General features: G+C 42.8%; 2 protein-coding genes across 17 annotated transcripts in view; one reads left to right on the top strand and one right to left on the bottom strand.

The window, feature by feature from the left end:
- Positions 1-20,480, bottom strand: part of ZC3H7B (zinc finger CCCH-type containing 7B) — a 68,917-nt gene extending 48,437 nt beyond the window's left edge. The window contains exons 1-3 of one of the 13 annotated variants that reach the window (XM_081957659.1): positions 20,366-20,480; positions 2,627-2,686; positions 1,787-1,820 (exon numbers count right to left, since the gene is read on the bottom strand). In XM_081957659.1, coding sequence (XP_081813785.1) covers positions 1,787-1,820; positions 2,627-2,679 — 87 coding nt within the window. In that variant the 5' untranslated portion in view covers positions 2,680-2,686; positions 20,366-20,480. The other 12 variants (XM_081957669.1, XM_081957668.1, XM_081957667.1 and 9 more) reach the window with 12 other exon arrangements.
- RANGAP1 (Ran GTPase activating protein 1) overlaps positions 10,724-23,816 on the top strand; it is a 34,205-nt gene continuing 21,112 nt past the window's right edge. The window contains exons 1-2 of one of the 4 annotated variants that reach the window (XM_081957676.1): positions 20,428-20,566; positions 21,259-21,377. The gene's annotated coding sequence lies outside the window, so the exon portion shown is untranslated. Of the gene's footprint in view, positions 10,743-20,427; positions 20,567-21,258; positions 21,493-23,816 lie in introns of those variants that run through there. The other 3 variants (XM_081957677.1, XM_081957679.1, XM_081957678.1) reach the window with 3 other exon arrangements.

Raw genomic sequence — 23,816 nt, 5'->3', positions numbered from 1 at the left:
GTTTTCTTCAATCAATAGTAACTTGTTTGCTTTAGTTGATTGATCTGATTTTTCAAAATACTGGATATTTGATAGTTGTCTTATTTTCCTTATATAGTAGTCTAACCTAGTGGCCTCCAACATTTTGAACACCAGGGACCAGTTTCATGGACTGGGGGGTGGGTGAATGTTGTTCCATGTGCTGCCTAAATCCCGCAGATGGGGCTTCCCTTGTTTGCACAGCCCAGTTTCTGGCATGCCGCAGACCGGTGCTGGTCCATGGACTGGAATTCTAACCCTAATCCTACAACCATTTGAAATTACAATGGTGCTGAACAAATGGTGGTTATAACAAGTCCTTGGAACTCCAGCTGTCCTAACATCCCTTCATCCCACATCACAATCTGGGTGCTTGCACTTTTCACCATGTCCATAACCACTGTCATTTGTGCCCTTCCCTGTTGGATTGCTGTCACTTTATAATTGTATCACTTTGTAATGGAAATTCCAGTCCCAATTGCCATTCTAAGTTGCCATTCTCAAACCAGCATACAGGGACACTGAATAGTATAAAATATAGTAGTTTACTATGTGGAAATATAGAGGTATTCAAAGTCCAATTTACAGTCCAAGTCATACACGGTTCAGTCAGTCAGTTATCAAATAATCAGTTTAGTACACAAAACAGCTAACAGTAGCAAGACTCAGTAACTCACGAGCAGTATCAAACAGTATCCACAATCAGCATCTAACAAACAGAGAGCTAACAGTCATTCTGGCTCCCTCTTATGGCTGCTTGAGGTAACAAACCAATTACATCTCTCTAGCATTTAAAGTAACGGATACATTTGTTACAATCATAGCTTATATACATTGCCAAGCCAAGTCTAGGGTTACATCCCTAACTAGCATTGATGTTACTTAATCAGGTAATGAAACTCTGCAAGCAAACAACTAAGATCAAACAATACCAAAGATTCCACATTAAAACCATCTTCATTTTGATCTTTTTCATTTCAGGATGGGCACAAGCATTGTTACATTCTAAATTCCTGACTCTGAATAGGAAGATCCAACTCTTCCTGACTCTGACTCTGAATAGGAAGATCTTCTCTATTTTTCCTACTGGGCTGAATGAAAAAAAATCCTTCTCAGAAAAGTCTTAGTTCAACTAAGCCAGAAGATCCAGTTTGATTAATAACAATTTAATCCAAACAGTAGGAAATTTTTAGTATCTGCCTCTGTATTTTGATGCTTCTTCCTCAGGTCTATACACTCTTTTCTCTGCTGTATTTCCAAAAATACATAAACTTTTTTTTAGCAGGGCCATCTCATTACTGATCCTACACTGCATACGTGCTTCATTACTACTGTGTATACTTTTGTTCTGCAGTTAAGATTGTTGTGTTTAACAGTATATTTTAGTTCATTGTCAGTTCTGTAGATGTTGTAATAATAAGTAAACCTGAGTAAAATATTTAAAATAAATAAAATATACAAACATGGCCTCCTGTAAGAATAAAGTACAAGGTCTGTTTGGAGATTATTTTTATGATAATCAAAAGCAGTAAAAATGTTACGGTATATAAATAAATACAACTTTCCTTAGTGAAATTCTGCTGTAGCTTTACACAGAGCTGAAAATGATTGCTGATTTTTCCACATAAAACTATTTTCACCTAACCGCTCTAGAAAACCATTAATACTATTCTTCTGTTCCCCAACATTACCTATGGCAACAGGTTAAGCTGTATATACATAATATCATTAGATACTTTAAAATAAGTATGTGAAATCTTAAAATTACCTCATAATCTTCTTGGCTTAATGGTAATGTAGACCTAGAATGAAGAATGAATGAAACCGTTATGAAAGAATAAAACAGTCATGAAATGTGTACATTGATCTAACACGTATAAAGACATGTATATTACATGTATAATTTAATCATGGATAGGAAATGTCCACAGTAAAATAGATACTGCAATTTTCCAGAAGGATAGTATTATTAGGTAGCAACATTATAGGCTGATTGATATATCGGTGTTTGTCAAAAACTTTGAGCAAATTTTTTTTAGTAAACTCTACACAAGGAAGAAGGAAAATTTGTGGCTAGTATCCATGGCCCACATATGCAGAAAGGTTTGTAAGTACGACAAAGTTCAACTCCTCTGTATTGGAAAATTACAATCATGTAAAGATGAGTCAATAAAAACTGAATATAAGCCTCAACATCTCAATTTATAACGTTCCTATAAAGCCAATCAATAGAATAAATCAGCTGAAAAACATCACCTCAAATTTACAGACTGAATTAACAAAAGAAAAAGATAAATAGAAATCTAAGAAATTATATTCCTCCTTGGTCTCAGAAGTTTTCCTTTACAAGTATGTCAATTGAAATACATTGATGGAAGTCTAATATTTCTAGGTTCCAAACGCCACATGAGGGTAATATGTTTAAATTAGGTCACATAGTTCCAACAAGTAACTTCTTGGGCACTGCCATATTTTACATTGATGCAACATAACAGAATTGTGATTTGATTGTTGTTTGGATGTTTGGTGATATATTGAGCAAAGCAGAATTTTATATTACAAATAAATGAAAACAGAAACACCACCACTACCAAATACGGTTACTTACTGGATGAACTGAAGACCTTTCTCTATCTCTTCTTTTCTTTTTTGTCTTTCCATTGCATCACTGCAATAGTAAAAAAGAATAGTTTAATTTTTTACAGTCGTACAAATCTATTCAGTTCAAATTTTAACATGGGTATAGCACTATTATATTTCTTTCCTAAATATGTTAGTATTTAGTATTTTCTTTCCATCCTCAAATAAATTAAAAATGTAAGCACTTAGAAATATATAATCTGCAAATATGAGTAAATAAATTCCAACAACTTCCCTTCCTAAAAATACAGAAAAAGTGGAAGCTTACTTCATTATGCTTCTCGAAAGTATATACAACATTTCTAAGGAGAGCAAAGGAATAGGAAGAAAAAAAATCAAGATCTTTTAACCTTTCTCAAAACCTTGGAAATCTTTGGAATTATTCTAAAGACTCTATATGACTTTAAGAGAAAATTACATAAAGGATAAATTTTTAAATAATTATAATGATGATTAAGGAACTGTAAAATCTACAGGTGAGTAGACTACAGGTAGTTCCTCCACTTACGACCACAATTGTGTCCCAAATTTCTGTTGCTAAGCAAGACAGTTATTAAGAGAATTTTGCCCCATTTAATGGGCTTTCTTACCACAGTTGTTAAGTGAATCACTACAATTGTTAAGTTAGTAACATGGATGTTAAGTGAATCTGGTTTCTCCACTGACTTTCTTGTCAGAAGTTCGCAAATAGAACAGAACAGAGTTGGAAGGGATCTTGGACATCTTCTAGTCCAATCCCTGGTTCAGGCAGGAAACCCTATACTATTTCAGACAAATGGTTGTCCAATCTCTTCTTAAAAACTCCCAATTTTTGGAGGCAAGTTGTACTTGTGATTAATTTTTCTGATTGTCAGGAAATTTCTTCTTAGTTCTAGGTTATTTTTCTCCTTTATTAGCTTCCATCTATTGCATCTTGTCCTGCCCTGAGGTGCTTTGGAGAATAGCTTGACTCCTTTGTGAAAACACCTGAGATATTGGAACACAGCTATTATGTCACCCCCAGTCCTTCTTTTAATTAAACTAGACATACCCAGTTCCTGCAACCGTTCTTCATGTTTTACCCTCCAGTTCCCTAATCATCTTTGTTGCTCTTCTCTGCACTCTTTCTAGAGTCTCAACATCTTTTTTACATCGTGGTGACCAAAACTGGATGCAGTATTCCAAGTGTGGTCTTACCAAGGCATTATAAAGTGGTATTAACACTTCACATGATCTTGATTCTATCCCTGTTAAATGCAGGCTAGAATTGTGTTGGCTTTTTTGGCAGCTGCAGCACACTGCTGGCTCATATTTACCGTGTTTTTTGCTCCATAAGACACATTTTTTTGTCGCCCAAAAGTGGGTGGAAATGTCTGTGTGTCTTATGGAGCAAATGTTGCCCAAACTCTGCCCACCCACAGGGCCCTACCATTTGGCCATTTTTGGCCTCGGCGTGACCCCTTTTTTGGCCTCTGTATGACCCATTTTCAGCCTCTGTGCTTCCCGTTTTCGGCCTCCACGCGTCCCATTTTTGGCCTCCGCACATTCTGTTTTTGGCCACTGCGCCAAACTTTTACAGAAGCCAAAAACAGGATGCACGGAGGTCAAAAACAGGGTGCGTGGAAGCCAAAAACGTGGCGCGCGGAAGCAAAAAACAGGAGTGCGTCTTATGGTCACGTGCATCTTATGGAGGGACAAATACCGTAAGTGATTGTCCACTAGGACTCCAAGATCCCTCTCACTATTCAGCCAGATACCATCTATACTATACCTGTGCATTTGGTTTTTCTTGTCTAAATGTAAAATCTTACGTTTTCTCACCATTGAATTTCATATTGTTGGATAGGGCCCAATATACAAGTCTTTTGAGATCCTTCTAGATCTTGAGCCTATCTTCTGGAGTGTTGGCTATTCCTGCCAACTTGGTCTGCAAATTTAATGACTTCCCCATCTATCCCCTCATCCAAATCATTGATGAAGATGTTGAAGAGCACAGAGGATTGGGGTACCCCATTACGTTGATAGCAAACAGAACTGTGCATTGTACAAGTTTACAGCTAGTTCTCAACTTACAAATATTATTTTAATGACTTATGACAGGTATTTACACATACAACTGTTGCAGCATCCCCCGGTCATATAAACAAAATTTAGACACTTGGCAACTGGGCATGTACAATATTTACAGTATTTAGTGTCCTGGGGTCATGTGATCACCTTTTATGACCTTCTGACAAAGTCAATGCCAGATTCATTTAATAACCATGTTACTAACCTAACAACTGCAGTGATGCTCTTAATAGCTGTGGCAAGAAAGATTGTGAAATAGGGCAAAACTCACTTAATAAGCATCTTGCTTAGCAATGAAAATTTTGGGCTCAATTGAGGTCTTAAGTTAAGGACTACCCATAGAGTCTATTGCTGACATTTTAAAAAGGTTATATCTTTGCTGCACCCAAACTGGTCTTTAATGATACAGTCCATTAATTAAAACTATGTACTTGAAAAATATTGTCAATGTTGTTTTAAAAAAAATTTAAAATCCTACTCAGAATGGTACCTTTCTACATAATACCATAAAAAATATTTGTGTGGATGTGTAAGATGTTTACAAGGTAAATAAAAGTAAAGTTTTATGGTGCCACAAAAAAATAGAGGGGGAAAAATGGACATTTTTCAGAAGAAAAATCAAAATATAGTACAGAACTACCAGCTGAGGTTCTGATACTTCAAATTACAAACAAGAAAATCTATTCTTAATTACCCTTAGCTGCACTATAAATTCTGAAAGTTTCAATTGCTCAGTCTTAAGTTTGTTTGGGATCCTTATATAGCATCTAATTCAAAGCTCAGAACCAAACTACACATTTGTACCATCCCTTCCTGTTCAGCTGAATATTTTAACTATTATCTAAGAATGTTCTAATTTTTTCATAATATCCTTACCTGTATTCAGCTTAAACTGTAATTAACTGCTTAAAATAAATGCAAAATATAATAATTGCCTTTACTACACCCCATATGCTTTCCACCTTTCCTGAAGGCTTGTTTGCAGCTTTAATATAAGACTTTTCGACCAAATGCCTATTTATCTATGTGATGTACCTATATCACATGGAGGCAGAGATGGGGGGAAATCAGGTTGAAAATTCTGAAAACTGTATGTATGGATGATTACTTGTGCCTAATTCCCAATTTTGCCACTCTAAGAATCTTAACTGCACATTAGAAAGATTAGAGGCATTTTTTTTCAAATTTGGAGATTATCAAACTCCTAATAGCAAACAATGCTAAGCCACATATGATTTACAAGTCACAAATCACCTACCCCTGCAATATGATATTAAGGGTTATACAGATGGTTAGCACTGTTTTGAAAAGTAGTGTAAAGTAGTGTAATAACTTTATTCAAACATTTTTGACAAAATATGCCGAACTTTCACAATTTAGGTGAAGTTTACTTAAAATGAGCAAAAAACAGATTAAAAACAGAATAATGTAGAAATATCCCAAAGGCTTAAACAAACATACACTACTACAGTATATCCCACCAACCTGAAAGTTATAATGCCCAATTTACTTGTTCCTGGCATTCACTTACTTTCCCTAGTCATGCAGAATAAAATGCTGCATTCTCAGTAGCAATTTAAACACATTTGCCATTCTCCATGCTAGTAACATAACTTACTTAACCTATTAAATTAATGCAACAGGCACACGACATTTATGCATGAATGGTAGTTTGTTATATTAACAAATATTTAGAAAGCCTTTGGTATTCAGATTATATAGCACAATATGCACTTATGCACAGTAATTGTTTTTTCATTTTATGTTACTTGGCTTCTTCAAACCGTCGTCCTCACTTTGCCCTCATTAAACGACACGGTTTTTAGTTCAAATTCCACTGGAATAAAACCGTCCTACCCCTATTAATCCAAGGCCTCCAAGCCGCGGCCTCGCTTAGTAAAGCGATCCGACTTTAGATATATCTCTATGGCGGAAGTAAACGGAAAAAACCCCCGAAGTATTATTACAGGCACACTCTCTCCCAAACTCATAGCAAGCTGTCACGGTTATTTCCAAGCTAAAACAGCCCCACGGCGCAGAAAGATGTTTGTGACATACACAAAAAGATTTATACACTACACAGGGAACCATTTCCATGCTGTTACACTGGTAACTTTGATAAGTTAGGCTACAAAATGCCAGATCCAGCAGAACTAAAAAGCTATGTTTAAGCAGGACCCACTCATAGGCGTCGGCAGTTTTTCTTTCACTGATATTGCATATAATGAATGTTTTTAGTAAAACAACAACAACAACCCGGCAAGGCAGTTTACAATCCCCTGGCCCCATCGGAGAGAAATAGTAGGAAGTCCCGATCGTTCCAAAAGGGCACTGGGTCCGCCATTCATTCCCAAACTCCTGCCAGCCCTCCGACACCCCATCTCGTTCGGGGAAAATGGTCTTTACCCATTTGCTCCCAGCCGTGTTTTTAATAAGAAAGACCCGAGACTTTTTGATTGGGGAGGATTTGGCTGCATCTGCAATTACGATGTTTATCACTGTTCTGGGAATCTATGTAATATTGCTGGGGGGCTGGGGGGGAATTCTCGGGTCTTTCTCCCTCCACCTTTTTTTTCTCTTTCCTTATCAGACCCCCCAAAAAAGGTAACCTACTCACCCCTTCTGCTTGGAAATTTTCACTATGGTTACTTGCCTTGATTAATGGTAGGGTAGTACTAGAGATATTGTTATAAATAATTAGTCACTATTACTTCATTGCAGAAGGCAGAATTCTGATCCTAGAGCAGCTTCTGCTGCTGTTCCCTCCATGTGCCTCTTCGCCTTTTTTACTTTCATTTCCAGGTCTCCCTAACACAGCCTTACCAGCCAGGCAAAATGCTTCCTTGGGATCCCTCCAGGTCCTAACGACCACCTGTTTCCCACCATAGGTACTCTACACACACATATATCACACACACACACACACACACACACAAACAAACACACAAACTATACCACAGTATTTTTTTTTAATGGTAACGCCTTCTTCAAATTGAACTCAACTCCAGCAACCAGTTAATAAATCTGCTACTGTATTTATGCCCAGACTTTTGAAATATCACTTAAAACATAGGCAATGAAAATATGTGAAATGTTACCTGTGTAATATGCTGTATTTGCAAATAAAACCAGAGAAGATATATAAGGAGGGGGAGAGTGAGGGAGGGGGGGGATACAGATCAATGGAATAAACTAATTAATTCAGTGAGATTTTTTTTTCAATAAATCAGCCTGCAATTCTTTGCTACTTACTTTCAGGCATATACATTGGGAAGATTTTTTTTAAAATTTCAGGTGCAGCTTTTCAAGGCAAGAGCCCCTCAAGCTGGAAGACACCAATTTATAATATTGTAGAAAGTCAGCACCCATTCCTCCTAGAAGACTGAAATATTTTGAAGAATATTTAAAAAGGCAGAATATTATATCTCCCTAAAGGAAGAAATGGAGAAACATGTTTTTTTTAGAAGCAGAAAGCAACCCCCACTTTCCTTAAGAGCCCACAGCGGATGTCAGCACTTAAGGGATAAAGAGCTTATTGAAAAAGGAAGACAAGCAGTGATGGGATTCAGCCAGTTCCCACCACTTTGGGAGAACCGGTTGTTAACTTTCTGAGCAATTTGGTGAACTGGTTGTTGGAAGAAATCAGTGGTGGGTTGCAGGCGGTACGCCCCATACGGGCGTACTGGTGCCTGCCAGGAGCACCGGGTACCATTCCGTTCCGGTGCTCTGGAGAGCCCACCCGCCATCCTTACCTGTATTTAAGCTCTTTGGCGCTTCCGCGCATGCGCACGGAGTGTATGGTGCCTGTGTGACGCTCCACCGAGCAGCTGGAGCGTCACAGAGGTGTCGTGGAGCATTGCAGGAGGTAAGGATGCATGCGCGCACTATGTGTACTATGCACACATGTTGCACACGTTCATGTGGTGGACGCCGGGCCCCGTTGCACCATACCGGTTGCAATGGGATCCGGAACCCACTACTGGAAGAAATAATTAGGGCAGAGGGTTGTTAAATTATTTGAATCCCACCACTGAAGACAAGTATCTAGATCAGTGGTTCTCAACCTGTGGGTCGGGACCCCTTTGGGTCACCTAAGACCATCGGAAAACATATATTCTCGAAAAAATACGGAAAACATAAAATAATTTTATGGTTGGGGGTCACCACAACATGAGGAACTGTATTTAAGGGTCGCGGCATTAGGAAGGTTGATACCCACTGATCTAGATAGCTCTATTCATAGGCAAAACAAATACTGCAGGCAGAAATCCATTCAAGACAGGATATTTTGAAACTCCCTGTAGCAAAGTCTGATTAGCCCTCATGCAAGATCCAAACCAGGACAAAGCCATTAAGCCACAATAGGAATTGCCCAACACCCTTTCAGAACACAAGCCCCTTCATTGCATCATCTCAGAGCAGTCCAAACTTCAACCAAACCAGGGAGCTCAAACACCTAGGATTTGCATTTCCTCTTTTGCCTATAGAGCCAGCTATGACCTATATAACCCCTACATGACCCCATAGGAATCTGACAAAACCCATAGAATACCGTATATACTTGAGTATAAGCTGACTCGAGTATAAGCCGAGACCCCTAATTTTACCTCAAAAAACTGGAAAAAGTTATTGACTCGAGTATAAGCCGAGGCTGGGAAATGCAGCAGCTCACGGTAATATATATATATATATATATGTATGTATGTATGTATGTATGTATGTATGTATGTATGTATGTATGTATGTATATATATATATATATATATATATATATATATATATATATATATATATATATATATATATATATATATTGCTCGTTTGCGTCCGGGGTTCATGCTAGTCTTTCATGCTATGAAACAGAGCATGCGCAGGCTCCTTACCTCTATCGCGTTTAAGCTGTACTGCACCTGCGCGGTAGGACTTTCTTCATTCGCAGCCCATCCGGATGACGTGTCACGCTGGGAGCTGCATCTTCTGTGAATGGCGATCCCGGAAGCACCGAAGCCTCGGCCGCGCGCAAGTAAGTTCTTTTTTTTTGTTTGTTCACTGGAGTATAAGCCGAAGTGGATTTTTCAGCCCAAAAAGTGGGCTGAAAAATTCGGCTTATACTCAAGTATATACGGTACATGTTCTTGCACAGGAACAGGAAGCTCAAATACAAAGCCAAGAGAAGGTATAAAACACCCCCACTCTCAACTCCATTTTGTCAGCTGCCTAGGACCACAAACCCATGTTGTTCTGCTTCACCAATAAACCATCTTTCCAATCAGCCTCCATGTTTCCATTGTCTTTCTCCGGGCTTGGGACTGAACCAGATGGATATTTTTTCCCACAATACTATCACATATGCATTTTGCAATAAAAGATTGCAATACAATGTTCTGTCAATTATAGGGGAAAGGTGACTTAAATTAAGTCCAAAGTGATCCAAATCGAAGCTGCAGTTTGAACTAGTCAGGGTAAATCCTGGGGTTATAGTGGGTAATATACTGAAGACTTTGACTCAGTGTCTGGCAACTAGGAAAAAAAGTAAGTTCCATGCTAGAGATGAATAGCAGGATAGGAAACGAAGATGCTGTCATTATATCATCCATAGTACATCTGCATCTGAAGCGTAGTTTATATCACCATCTTTGGAAGGGATAACAAATTAAGAAAGGTCAGAAGAACAAAAATGAATGCTGAGAAGTCTTGGCTATTTTCCCTGCAAGAAAATACCAGGATGCTTAAGTCTCTTTAACTTGAAAAAATTATGACAATGGACATGAATTGTTTAAAATAATACATAGCTTGGGAAAATGGACAAGAAGTTTTTCTCCCTTACTCAAAATACTAGGATTACCCAGTGAAGGTAATTGAAAGGAGACTTTGTGTAGATTAAAGAAGCAGTTCTTCACATACCGTATAATTAACCTGTGGAAGTAATTACAAAAAATATAGTGATGTGGCTACTAATTTGGATGGCTTTAAAAGAGGAATGGGTAACTTTACAGAAGTCAAATCTATCCAAGGCCATTAATCTTGAAAATTATGTGAGTAGGAGAAACATAATTCCATACACTTGTGGGGGAACAATGACAGAAAAACTATGGCTATTTCCTGCCTGTGAGTACCGTAGTAGGAACTAGTTCACCATTGTGAAAAACAAAATGTTTTGGCGTCTGTTATGTTCTTAAATTCCTCAAAAAGCCGTTTTTGTATAATTATGGTTTGTGGCTATCTCTCTTCAGGGGTGGGTTCCTGCCAGTTCTAACCTCTTCTATAGAAGAGGTTCCACAAATCTACAGTGCCATTTAGAACCGGTTCCAGCTCCCTCCCCCCGCCCGTCCGCACATCATCAAGATGAAGAGCGAGAGGAGGAATTCTGGGAGTTGAAGTCCACAAGTCTTAAAGCTGTCAAGTTTGAACACCCCTGGGTTTTTTTTCTAAAGGGTTAGGGGTGCAAGGGTCTTGTAACTAGACAGCTTTAAGACTTGCGTGCTTCAAATGCCAGAGTTTCTGAGCCAACATTTTGGTTGCTAAGCAAGAGCTTTAAGTGGGTTTCACCACATTTTACAAGTTGGCCATGCCCACCCAGTCACATGGCCAGCAAGCCACTCCCACCCAGTCACATGGCCAGCAAGCCACTCCCACCCAGTCACATGGCCAGCAAGCCACTCCCACAAAGCAGGCCACACCTACAGAAGAGGTTCTAAAAAAAATTGAAACCCACCACTGTCTCTCTTGCATAAGATAAAATAAGTAAAAGGCTTGTGGCTAAAATTAAGAAGTGCATCAAGATGTAGTAATTGATATTCTGCTTGTGTATTTCAAAAAAGTTAAAATCTGCAATGCTGATCTTGTTGAATTCAAAAAATCTTTTGAATATGAGCAGTGGATTTTTTAAAAATTGGATTTCTTCCTTTTTATTTGGGCTGAAATATAGCTATGCACTCCTTTTTTAAATGGCTAATAGGTTAACTCAGTCTTCCACCCTTCCGAGGTTGGTAAACTGAGGACCTAGATTGTTGGGGGCAATATGCTCTGTAAACCGCTTAGAGAAGGCTATAAAGCACTGTTAAGAGGTATATAAGTATAAGTGCTATTGCTATTGTAATACATATGAAATTATGTATTGGCCTCAGGGGGTTTTTAGCAAAAATTTTAATTCGTTTTTTAGGGGGTTCTAGGGTGGGGGGGAGGGGTTAGCCGGGTTGAGGGAGGGACCAGTGCCAAGCCGGCGGGTGGAGTTAAGGAAAGGAGCGGAGCCATTAAGGGGGGGGGAGAAGCGATACTCCAAGAGAGGGTCTTTTCATTCCAACGGTCGTGGGGAGGGGCAGGTGCGAGGGTAGACAGAGATCGCATCACCGGTTGGGAGACCGCAGTCGTTGGGTACGGCTGGTCATATGTCCCAACCCCCGCAATCTAGGTGGTCAGGACCTACAGAGCCAGGGCCTGAGGCTGATGCTATGCAATGCCAGGTCCATTGTCAACAAAGCCCCCCTCATTAACGACCTGGTGTCGGAGGGGGAGCCGGACCTGGCAGGAATTACGGAGACCTGGCGGGGCCACGAGGGAGGCCTTCCCCTCGTGGAAATGTGCCCACCAGGCTACCGCACATTTCATCAGTCTCGGGCACTAGGCAGGGGTGGTGGGGTAGCGGTCATTGTGAGGGAAGGTCTTGAGCAGAGACAGACCACTGTGCCACAGATAGCCGGTTGTGAGTCCCTGTGTGTGAAGTGGGGCCCAGGGAAGCAGTTGGGCTTGCTAATTGTATACCTGGCTCCTCGCTATGCATCAGCAGCCCTGCCCGAGCTCCTTGGGGTGATCGCCGAGATGGCAGTTGAAACGCCTAGACTATTGGTCATGGGTGATTTCAACCTGCCATCGGTAGGGGAGGCATCCGAAGTAGCTCGGGAGTTCATGGCTTCCATGACAGCCATGGACCTGACCCAAATAATTCAGGCCCCCACACATGAGGGAGGACACACACTGGATCTTATTTTTGTCTCTGGCCAATGGAGGAGTGATCTGGGAGTAGGGGATTTAGCTATCACTCCCCTGTCATGGTCTGATCACTCACTGCTTCGGCTCGACTTTCCAGCCGCTACTCCCCACCGCGGAGAGGCGGAACCAGAGTGCCCAAGATGGTTCCGCCCCAGGCGCCTGATGGAACCTGATAGGTTCCAGACGGAGCTCGGGCCATTTCCTGTAGCCCTGACCCACACCCGTTCGGAGGACCTAGTGGCTGCATGGAATAGTGCGGCCGCTGGTGTCTTGGACCGGGTGGCGCCTTTGCGGCCTCTCTTGCGGCAGCGAACCACCCAGGCTCCTTGGTTCACCGAGGAGCTGAGGGTGATGAAGCGCCACAAGAGACACCTAGAGAGCAGATGGAGATCATCACGCTCTGAATCTGACCGAACACAGGTAAGAGCCCATTTACAGACTTACCTTGTGGCGTTAAGAGTGGCCAAGCGTCAGTATTGTGCCACTCTTATTGCGTCCGCAGATAACCGCCCTGCCGCCCTCTTTGGGGTGACCCGCTCCCTCCTCCAACAGAGGCCGCGGGAAGCTCCTCTGCAGGGCAGAGCAGAGGAATTTGGGGAGTATCTGCAGGACAAAATCGCTCAGATTCGAAGCAAGTTGGTCCCTACTAGTGGTCCGGAAGGGACATCGGAGGCGGGTCGTGAGGTCCCATTCTGGGAGGAGTTTGACTCTGTTATTCCGAAGATATGGACAGGTTGCGTAGGCGACTGCGAGCCACCACATGTTTATTGGACCCGTGTCCCTCCTGGCTTGTACTGGCATCCTGGGAGGTCACATGAGGCTGGCTCTAGGAGTTAGTCAACGCTTCCTTGAGTGAGGGGTTTCTGCCGGCTGCCTTGAAAGAGGCGGTGGTGAGGCCCCTCCTCAAGAAGCCTTCCCTGGACCCAGCTCTGTTAGCCAACTACCGTCCCGTCTCCAACCTTTGCTTTCTGGCGAAGGTTGTAGAGAGTGTGGTGGCACAACAGTTTCCACGCCACTTGGAGGAAAATGATTATCTGGACCCGCGCCAGTCCGGTTTCCGGCCCGGCCACAGCACGGAGACGGCATTGGTCACGTTGGTGGATGATCTCTGGAGGGCCAGAGATGGGGGTTGTTCCTCCATCCTGGTCCTATTAGATCTCTCGGCAGCTTTCGATACCATCGACCATGGTATACTATTGCATCGACTGGAGGGGTTGGGGGTGAGGGGCACTGTTTTGTGGTGGTTCTCCTCCTACCTCTCTGGCCGAGTGCAATTTGTACTGGCAGAGGGGCAGAGGTCGACCTCGAGGCCGCTCTCTTGTGGGGTGCCACAGAGGTCGGTCCTCTCGCCTCTCCTGTTCAATACATACATGAAGCCGCTGGCCGAGATCATTCGTGGGTTTGGGGTAGACTACCATCTGTACGCGGATGATACCCAGCTGTACATTTCTACCCCAAACCACCCCAACGATGCTATCGAAGTGATGTCCCGGTGTCTGGAAGCCGTACGGATCTGGATGGGAAGTAACAGACTCAAGCTCAACCCGTCCAAGACTGAGTGGCTGTGGCTACCAGCGCCCCGGTTCAACCAGCTCACTCCATCACTGGCCATTGGGGGTGAACGTCTGGCCCCCGTGGATCGGGTACGCAATTTGGGCGTCCTTCTGGATACCCGGCTGTCCATGGATGACCATGTGACAGCCGTGGCCAGGGGGGCGTTCCACCAGGTTCGCCTGGTGTGCCAATTGCATCCCCTATTGGACCGGAGCGCCCTTCGCACAGTTACTCATGCGCTTGTGACGTCCCGGCTAGACTACTGTAACCCTCTCTACATGGGGCTCCCCTTGAGATGCACCCGAAGGCTGCAGCTGGTTCAGAATGCGGCCGCGCGGGCAGTCTCGGGAGTCTCTAGCTACTCCCACGTAACACCTCTCCTGCGCGGGCTACACTGGCTACCTGTGGCTTTTCGGGTACGCTTCAAGGTGTTGACCATCATTTTTAAGGCGCTCCATGGCACAGGACCTAGTTATTTGCGGGATCGTATCCTGCCCCATACATCCCTCCGGCCGATTCGCTCACACAGAGAGGGACTCCTCCGGGTGCCGTCCACTAGGCTGTGCCAGCAGGCGACGCCTAGGGGAAGGGCCTTCTCTGTGATGGGCCCGACCCTCTGGAATGACCTTCCCCCCGATATTAGAATGACTACGGATCTCGGCTCCTTCCGTCAGAAACTTAAAACCCACCTATTCCAACTAGCCGGCTTGGCCTAATTCCACCTATCCCACCTCAGTTCTATTTCTAAATTTTTAAGATTGGTTTTAAGGTCTGTTTTTTAATTTTTATAAATTGTACAGGGGTTGTTTAATTTGGTTTTTACCTATGTGTATGATTGTTTGTATGTTTTTAAATTTATTCCTGTACACCGCCCCGAGTCCCTCCGGGGAGAGGGGGCGGTCTAGAAATTTAATAAATTATTATTAATTATTATGTAGCCAGAGATCTTGTGGAATTCATCAAGGATGTTCTTTCTCTCCTACTTTTGATATTAGAGATATTGCCTTAACTATTGGCTTGCAAACCATTCTTATAGTAATTACTGTGAGCTGTTATTATATGTCAATAATTATTGAAAATTACATGCATATACCAAACAGTTTTATATTTGTTAATTTATCAGGTTATTCAGTTATTCAGAGTAAGATTGTTATATTTCTTTCAGGTTCTAATGTATGAACATTTATAAAATGTGGAATTTTACTTGTTGAATTTTTCAGATAATATTGTTATTATTGCTGCTGTTATTTTAATAAAATTAAGTAATTATTCCAAGGAAACATTTTTATGGATGTAAATGTATTCTACTTTCCTTCTCAAATAAAAATAGACTTAAATAATTATTAAACTTCTGTTGAATTTATGGGACAAAATAACATTAGCATAATATTTATACATTTATTTAGCATGTTTCTCTGTTAAAATTATTATTTTAAGCAATAAAGCATTTAAGAAATATTCTACGAGTGGAGAACCCATTAAATTTATCTAAGCTAAAATATGGCTGTTATATTATAGGATTTAATATTTTAACAGAATAACAGCTGGAAGGGAGGTCTTCAACCTGTACGCTGATGACACTCAGCTGTACATTTCAACCCCAAACCACCCCAACGAGGCTGTCGAAGTGATGTCCCGGTGTTTGGAAGCCGTCGGGGTCTGGATGGGGGACAACAGACTCAAACTCAACCCCTCCAAGACTGAGTGGCTGTGGGTACCGGCACCTTGGTTCAGCCAGCTGACGCCATCGCTGGCCATAGGGGGCGAACAACTGTCCCCTGTGGAGCGGGCGCGCAATTTGGGCGTCCTCCTTGATGCCCGGCTGTCAATGGAGGACCATGTGGCAGCCGTGGCAAGGGGGGCGTTCCACCAGGTTCGCCTGGTGCGCCAATTGCGCCCCCTACTGGACCGGAGTGCCCTGCGCACGGTCACTCATGCGCTGGTGACGTCTCGCCTGGACTACTGCAATGCCCTCTACATGGGGCTTCCCTTGGGACGCATCCGGAGACTGCAGCTAGTTCAGAACGCAGCCGCGCGGGTTATCATGGGGAGTACACGTTACTCCCACGTAACACCTCTCCTGCGCGAGCTGCACTGGCTACCTGTGGCCTTTCGGGTGCGTTTCAAGGTACTGATCACCATCTTTAAAGCGCTCCATGGCATAGGACCTAGTTATCTGCAGGATCGCATCCTTCCACACACGTCCCTGCGACCTATCCGCTCACACAGGGAGGGACTCCTCCTGGTGCCGTCCGCTAGGCAATGCCAGCGGGCGACACCTAGGAGTAGGTCCTTCTCTGTGATGGGCCCAACCCTCTGGAATGACCTCCCCCCCGACATTCGAACTACCACCGACCTCCGTTCCTTCCGTCAGAAATTAAAGACTCACCTATTTCAATCAGCTGGCCTGGCACTCTCTTAGTTTACCTCCCGGGATATATCTTAATTGGGTTTGGGTTTTAATTGGGCTGTTTTTAGGGTTTTTATAGTCTATTTATTTCTTGTACAGCCTTATCTCCTCCATCCAAATGTATTTAATTGTTTTATATTACTATTGTATTTTTATCTGCATTTGACTGTACACCGCCCCGAGTCCCTTTCTGGGAGAGGGGGCGGTTTAGAAATCCAAGAAATAAAATAAAATAAAGAAACCCCCTGCTCATTTATCCAGCCTCTTCTAAAAAGCCTTCAGTGATGGAATACCCACAACTTCTGAAGGCAAGCTTTTCGAATTCTGTCCATATACAACAGCTAAAAATTTACTTTTAAAGTAACCTTTTGGTATTGCATTCTAGATAGATGATAGATAGATAGATAGATAGATAGATAGATAGATAGATAGATAGATGATAGACAGACAGACAGACAGACAGACAGATAGATATTGCAGTGACTGACCAACAAATTAAACAGTTGCCTTCCTAAATGAGTAAAAAAGTAAAAGAACAGAGCAGAACAAGCCATGGTTTGGGAAAAGAAAACTATTGTATTCAACTTTATTTCTCCTGTCATACCCTACTCTCATAAACAAATGGGCAAAACAATCTTATACACAGACATTTCGGTTTCATTCCTTGAAATAGACCACATTCTATCTATTGCTTTTTAATTCTGTGCATCAAGATAAGCAAATTCATTTTACTTCCTCTAGTTTCACACCATTTATGTATAGCTTGCATTATTCATCACTCTATTTTTTCCCTGTCAAACATAAAACTACTTTATTCCTCAGTGTATTTTTCACAATCATATTCCTCCCTGTATTATTAAAACCTTTGCTGCAAATAATTTTGGTTCATAGCCAAGAGTACATTACTGTCTCCACCCAGAAGATACTGTAAGTGTCTGTAACCATTTCTCCATTGCACATTCCCTTTAACATTCCCTCCATCGCTCAACTATTCTTTAAAAATTCTATTAACTGACCCAAATGCTTTACTTCAATCCTAAACGGACCTTATTTTTCACATTCTGTTAAATATAATCCATAATTTAAAGTAGGAAATGTCAATGAATGTCCAGTAAACTTACTTTCTTACAACACGTTTCAAAATTCATTGAATATTTTTAAATGATTGTGTTAGATAGCTGTTCTAACTACAGTGGTTTCCACCAAGGTCCTCTGTTCCGGCGGGAACAGAGGTTTAATCCTATTGGTCGAAGGGTTTGACAGCTCCCTATAAAAGGGAGCTGTCAGACTCAACCTTTGCTGGATTGTTCTCACTTGTACTCAATAAAGAGCTGTTGTTACCGTTAAGCCTGTGTGTGCCTATCCATTACCCAATCTAACACTGGCGATGAAGGTGGGATTGGAAGACAACTAGGCGAACCAAAGAGCGTAGCAATCCAGCAAGTACATGCAGCCCGGAGCTCAGTGCGGCTTCGAGCAGCCATTTTTGAGCGGCAAACTCAAAACGCCCTCTGAACACAAAATGGCCATGCACGCCCCACCGACTCCGTATGACCCAGTCACTGAGCACTGGGACTCGTACATGCTACGATTTGACTGCTTTCTCGAGCAAACGACCTCATGGGCCTTTCTGAAGGCTGCAAGAAGAACATGTTCCTCGGATACTGTGGCCGGGAAGTGTTTGACACAGCGAAAGACCTCTCTGAGCCGACAACGCTGCAATCAGTTGCCTGGTCCATGCTCCAACAAATGCTGAGGACCCATTATGTCCCCAAGCCATCGAAGCACGTTCGCCGGCATGAGTTTAACATCAGGAACCAGAAAGAGGGCAAGTCGATTAATGAGTATGTTGCAGCGCTTCGCAAGGCCGCAGTGTACTACAAATTCTGAGACCTGGACAAGCTGATTTTGGACCACATAATTTGTGGCGTGCGGGACATTACCTTACAGAGGAGGTTACTCGCTAAATCTAACCTCACTCTGCAGATCGCCTTGGATGAGGCCAGAGCGTCCAAATCAGCCGTCAAATCTACTGAGACTCTGCAGCGCTAAAGCATTCCACACGACGCGCAAAAGAGTAGACGCGTACATCGCGAGGCTGCAGAGCGACCTCAAGCATCATGGTCTAGGGCACATTGACTTTGCTGGCCCAGTTCACAGCCAGACATTTCTCATAGTTGTGGATGTCTATCCGAAATGGTTTGAGGTAGTCCTGATGACCTCCACTATGGCAGAAGCGGTCATCAAGGTGCTACAGAGACTTTTCTCCATGCACGGCCTGCCCGACGTCCTGGCAATGGGCCCCAATTTATGGCCATGCAATTTGAGACCTTCCTAGCAGCTCAGGGAATCAGGCATGTCCTGGTTGTGCCATTCCATCCGGCCTCCAATGGTCCGGCGGAGAGAATGGTGAGATCTGCAAAAGAGGTCCTCTCTAGGATGGGCCCGGAAGATTGGCAAACATGGGTTGACCACTATTTGCTAATTCAGCACATCACATCCAGTGCCACTACAGGGAAAAGCCCCTCCGAGCTTCTCATGGGTTGCTGGCTAAGGGCCCACTTAGACCGGCTACACCCCAATTATTCTGCCTCATTGCCCCCCAACTCCACAAGCAAGATTCGGACATTTAGCGTAGGGGATTCGGTATACGCCCACAACTATGCCAGGGGAACTCTGTGGATTCCTGCCACAGTGATAGGCATTACCGGCCCTCGCGCTTACCTCCAAAAGCTCAAGGACGGTAGGAATTGGAGAAGGCATATTGACCAACTCTGTGGCCGCCTCTCAGCTCCACTCTTAGACAACCAGAGGTAACTCCTGCACGAGTTAGCCAAAGCCCTACCCAAATGGAGCAAACACTCACTCCTTCCACGGCCAGCTCAAGCCCGAGGGTACCGGGAAACTTATCTGATTTGGTTGCCGCAGCGAGCTCCGAGCGAACCGGCTCTAGAAGCTCCAGCCGCGGCCTGTGAAAGGTTCCAGGAGCTTCCATCAAGCGGAGCTGCAGAGCAAACAGGTCCATCTGACCTGTCCAAGGAAACCCCTCCTACTGAACTGCGCAGGTCAGGCAGAGCTACCCAAAAGCCCACCTACCTGCGTGACTACGTAACAAGTAGGATTGTTCCATCCAAGAGGGGAGGGATGTTAGATACTTGCTCTAACTACAGTGGTTTCCACCAAGGTCCTCTGTTCCAGCGGGAACAGAAATTTAATCCTATTGGTCGAAGGGTCTGACAGCTGCCTATAAAAGGGCTGCTGTCAGACTCAACCTTCGCTGGATTGTTCTCATTTGTTGTATTCAATAAAGAGCTGTTGTTACCGTTAAGCCTGTGTGTGCCTATCCATTACCCAATCTAACAGATTGCATATAAATATTAAGAATGTGATGAATTTGCAGACATAGAAACCAGGCTGTAACATTTCTACATATTACACAGATGGAGATATGCCAGAGAACAGATAACTATTTTGGGGACAAAAACTACTTTGCTAATCCAACTCTCTTCTAGACACATTTATTTCGCTACTTCTAGCAACAAACCGCTCCACGAGAGAAAAACACCAGCATTTCCCAATATTAATGTAAAAAAAAAAACTACAACTCCCAGGATACTCTGCGCTGCCGAGCGAGTGGGCCAGCTGCACTGTGCAACACAAAATTATGACCTCTTTTCATCGTCACCGCCCTTTCGCTACAATTACTTCAGAGTCGTTGCAAGGAAGGAGGGGCGTAAAGAGGCGAAGCGAGCCGCCCCGAGCAAACGCAAGTGGCCACGGAGCGAATCACAACCCGGGAAACAAAACTGCCGGCTTTCAAATCCTCCGCCTCCCTCAACGCCATCATCTTGGGTGGCTGCGGTGGCCGGAGTGGCTTCAACGTGACAGCGAGAACCGACGCGCCAGGTAGGCGGACGCCGCTGCTCGCCCGCCGAAGGGCGGACAGTTGATTAGCCTGATTTATTCGAGGGTCGTTAGTTAAGTTGAGGGTGGGCTCGCTCTTCCTCCTCGGCGGTTCTGACACGGAAGGAGCCGTATTGTGCGGGAGGAAGAAGGCGCTTCTGTCTTGCTTCCTGGGCTGCACGTGTTAGGGGCACGTACACGTGTAGACGTGTCGCAGGTGATGGGGCTGCGAACGAAAAACATTCTGGGGCAATTGGACGTGACGCCGGTCAAAACCTCCTTCGTACCGAGAGACTTTCCTGCCAAAACCTGCTTGTTCTCTCCCCTATGTGACGTCATGCCCTCGTTGCTCTTCCCGAGTGAGGCCAGATTAGGTTGGGTTATGTAAACTCTGAGCGCACGTCTGAACTGGGGCTTTCAAGAAGGAGGACTTCGGGTAACCGAGTTCGTTTTCACCTCCGTCGCTCTTGTGTTTACGTTGTTGGATTTTCCTTATAGAAGGGGGGGGAGGGGGATTGAGCTGGTTTAAGCAAAATTATAACGTGTACCGGTATGAAAGGCATAAAGAGTTCTGTCACGGTGAAAAATAATAAGGATTAGAGCAACCAAGATTTCTCTAGCCTTTATGGGGTTTTTTTTTCTAATAAAAAAGTTGATATTCTTGAACTGACCTCTAAAAAAATACTTTGTTCCAGACAGTGGAGAGGAGATGAGGGCAAAACATCAAAAAAAGGAGGCTTTCTAAAATACAGATTACTGCCAGGTTACTACAATCTAAAAGATTTGTGTTGATCAGAAGATACAGACCACATTAGTAAGGAAAACATAGAAATAGAAAATAGCTTCTGTTTATTAAGGAAAATTAAGGTCCTTAGTCGTATAACTTATTTAGTTGTTGTGGAGTAAACAAGAACAGAAAGGAGTATTAGGTATGTTTGCTGCATTGAGTTACTTATAAAGTAATAAAGGGATAAAATCTAATAAATAACAAAACTATTGCAATGTCTGTTTTTTGTTCCTTTGTTACTATTCAGCCTCTCTTTTATATTTATGGAGTGGCAAATAAGGCAATGCTGTATAATACAGGTAGTTCTCGACTTAATGTCCTCAATTGAGCCCAAAATTTCTGTTGCTAAGTGAGATATTAAGTGAGTTTTGCCCCATTTCACAACTTTATTGCCACAGAATCACTGCAGTTGTTAAGGTACTAACACAGTTAAGTGAATCTGGCTTCCCAATTGATTGTGCTTGTCAAAAGGTCACAAAGGGGGATCATGTGACCCCTGGACACTGCAACCGTCATAAATATGAGTCCGTTGCCAAACATCTAAATTGTAATCATATAACCATGGAAATGCTGCAAGGGTCATAAGTGTGAAAAAAGTGCACAAATCATTTTTTCAGTGCCGTAACGTCAAACGGTCATTAAACCAATGGTTGTAATGTAGGCTCTCTGTCAGTGCTATTTGTTCAGTTTTGGGGGAGGTTCATCTGTGGCTGGAATGGAACAGTTGGTAATTAGAGTATATGGCTGGGAAATGCTTTTTTATTGAAGAAAAAAGAAGGCGGATAGGAAATCTATTGACAGTTAAGTTTACTTTTTATTCTCATGAATCGTTTCTTGCTCAGCTTTCTATATAAAATGGGATGGATAGAAACTAGAAATAAAGAATTTTTATGGAATGAAAGCAGAATTTACTTTTTTAAGAATGGTGGATCTGGGCTTTGCTGGATGGTGAATTTGGCTATCCAACTAATCTGTTTGAAACCTTCCTTGACCTAGTGCATCCTCTGCCCTGCATTATCCATCCTTGCTTGAAATGTGTTAATACCAAACCTAATTTATGCATAAAATAGCAGAAGCAGGATGGTAGCATTTGCTATAAAATGATGCTAAGTAACATGTTGAGATAAGTTGAGTAATATTTGGACGAAATGGCCTGGCTGGTTTTGTCTGAATGAAGCAAACATTGCTGTCTTCACAGCAATCTTTCAGCCTAGTTCAGTGGCATATTATCATGCAAGGTAATTAGAGTACTGCACACCAGAACAACTAGACACAAGGACAGTTTTCCCCCAAATGCCATCACTCTGCTAAACAACTAATTCCCACAACACTGTCATATTACCTACTAAGACTGTACTACTATTCTTCTCTTCCTTCCTAATACCTATCTCTTCCCACTTATGACTATAACCATGTTGCTTGTATCTTTAAAATGTATATTTTATTTGTTTCCTACTATAATTTGGTTGCTTATTAGTAACCTATATCACTAAGCGTTGTATCTTATGATTCTTGATGAATGTATTCTATTTAATTTTTATTTAAGAAGAGAACAGGAGGGGGCGTGAAAGAAGAGAACAGGAGGGGGCGTGAAAGAGGCTACAGTATTTTTATAGAGAGCATATGCACCAAAGACAAATCCCTTGTGTGTCCAATCACACTTGACCAATAAAGAATTCTATTCTATTCCATTCCATTCTATTACACTTGGTAGTTTTATAGATTACTACATGAACAGTTGCTCTCTTTTCTTCACTTTCTTTTTCTGAGGTAGCAAAAAATTCAATAGATGAAGCCATAGAACCAATACAATAACAATTTTTAGCTTCCTCTTGCTATTCTATACCAAAAGAAGAGAACAGGAGGGGGCGTGAAAGAGGCTACAGCATTTTTTGGAGTATAAGACACACCTTAATTTAAATAAAGGAGGGGGGGGGGAATCTGCCTACCAGGAATTCATCTGGCTAGTCTTTATCCTGGTCAGCTTCAGCACATTAGTTCACTTGCTGGTTTTGAGGTTGGGGACAGTAGGGCATAAGACACGGCACATTAGTTTGCTCGCTGGTTTTGAGGTTGGGGATGATGGGAGCTGTGCTTCTAAAGCACAGCTGATTGCTAGAGGCAACAGCTTAGCTTAGCTAGTGTTTGGGCTGAAAAACAGCTTCAAAAGCACAGCTGACCCTCGGAGGGCGCTCCAGTGACTAAAGTAGGCAAACCGGGGAAGGGTTTGCCTACTTTAGAGAGGGCAGCAGCTGTTCCGGGTAGCCAATTTGTTAGCACCACGCATTGAGTATTTGGAGGCTGAAAACACGGAGCCCAAATGTGCGGAGTCCAAAAACACAAGCCATTGTCAGTGGCAATCTCTGCAGCCAGGAAGAAGAAGGGTAGGGCTGGCAGGTGGGCGGGGCTACATTCAGAGTGTAAGACGCACCCAAATTTTCAGCTTCTTTTAGGAGGGAAAAAAGT

Source organism: Natrix helvetica (genome assembly GCF_964273705.1).
Source record: "Natrix helvetica genome assembly, chromosome: 6".
NCBI lineage: Eukaryota > Metazoa > Chordata > Lepidosauria > Squamata > Natricidae > Natrix > Natrix helvetica.
Note: the sequence above shows the minus strand (reverse complement) of the source record. Positions and strands in the feature narration are given on the sequence as shown.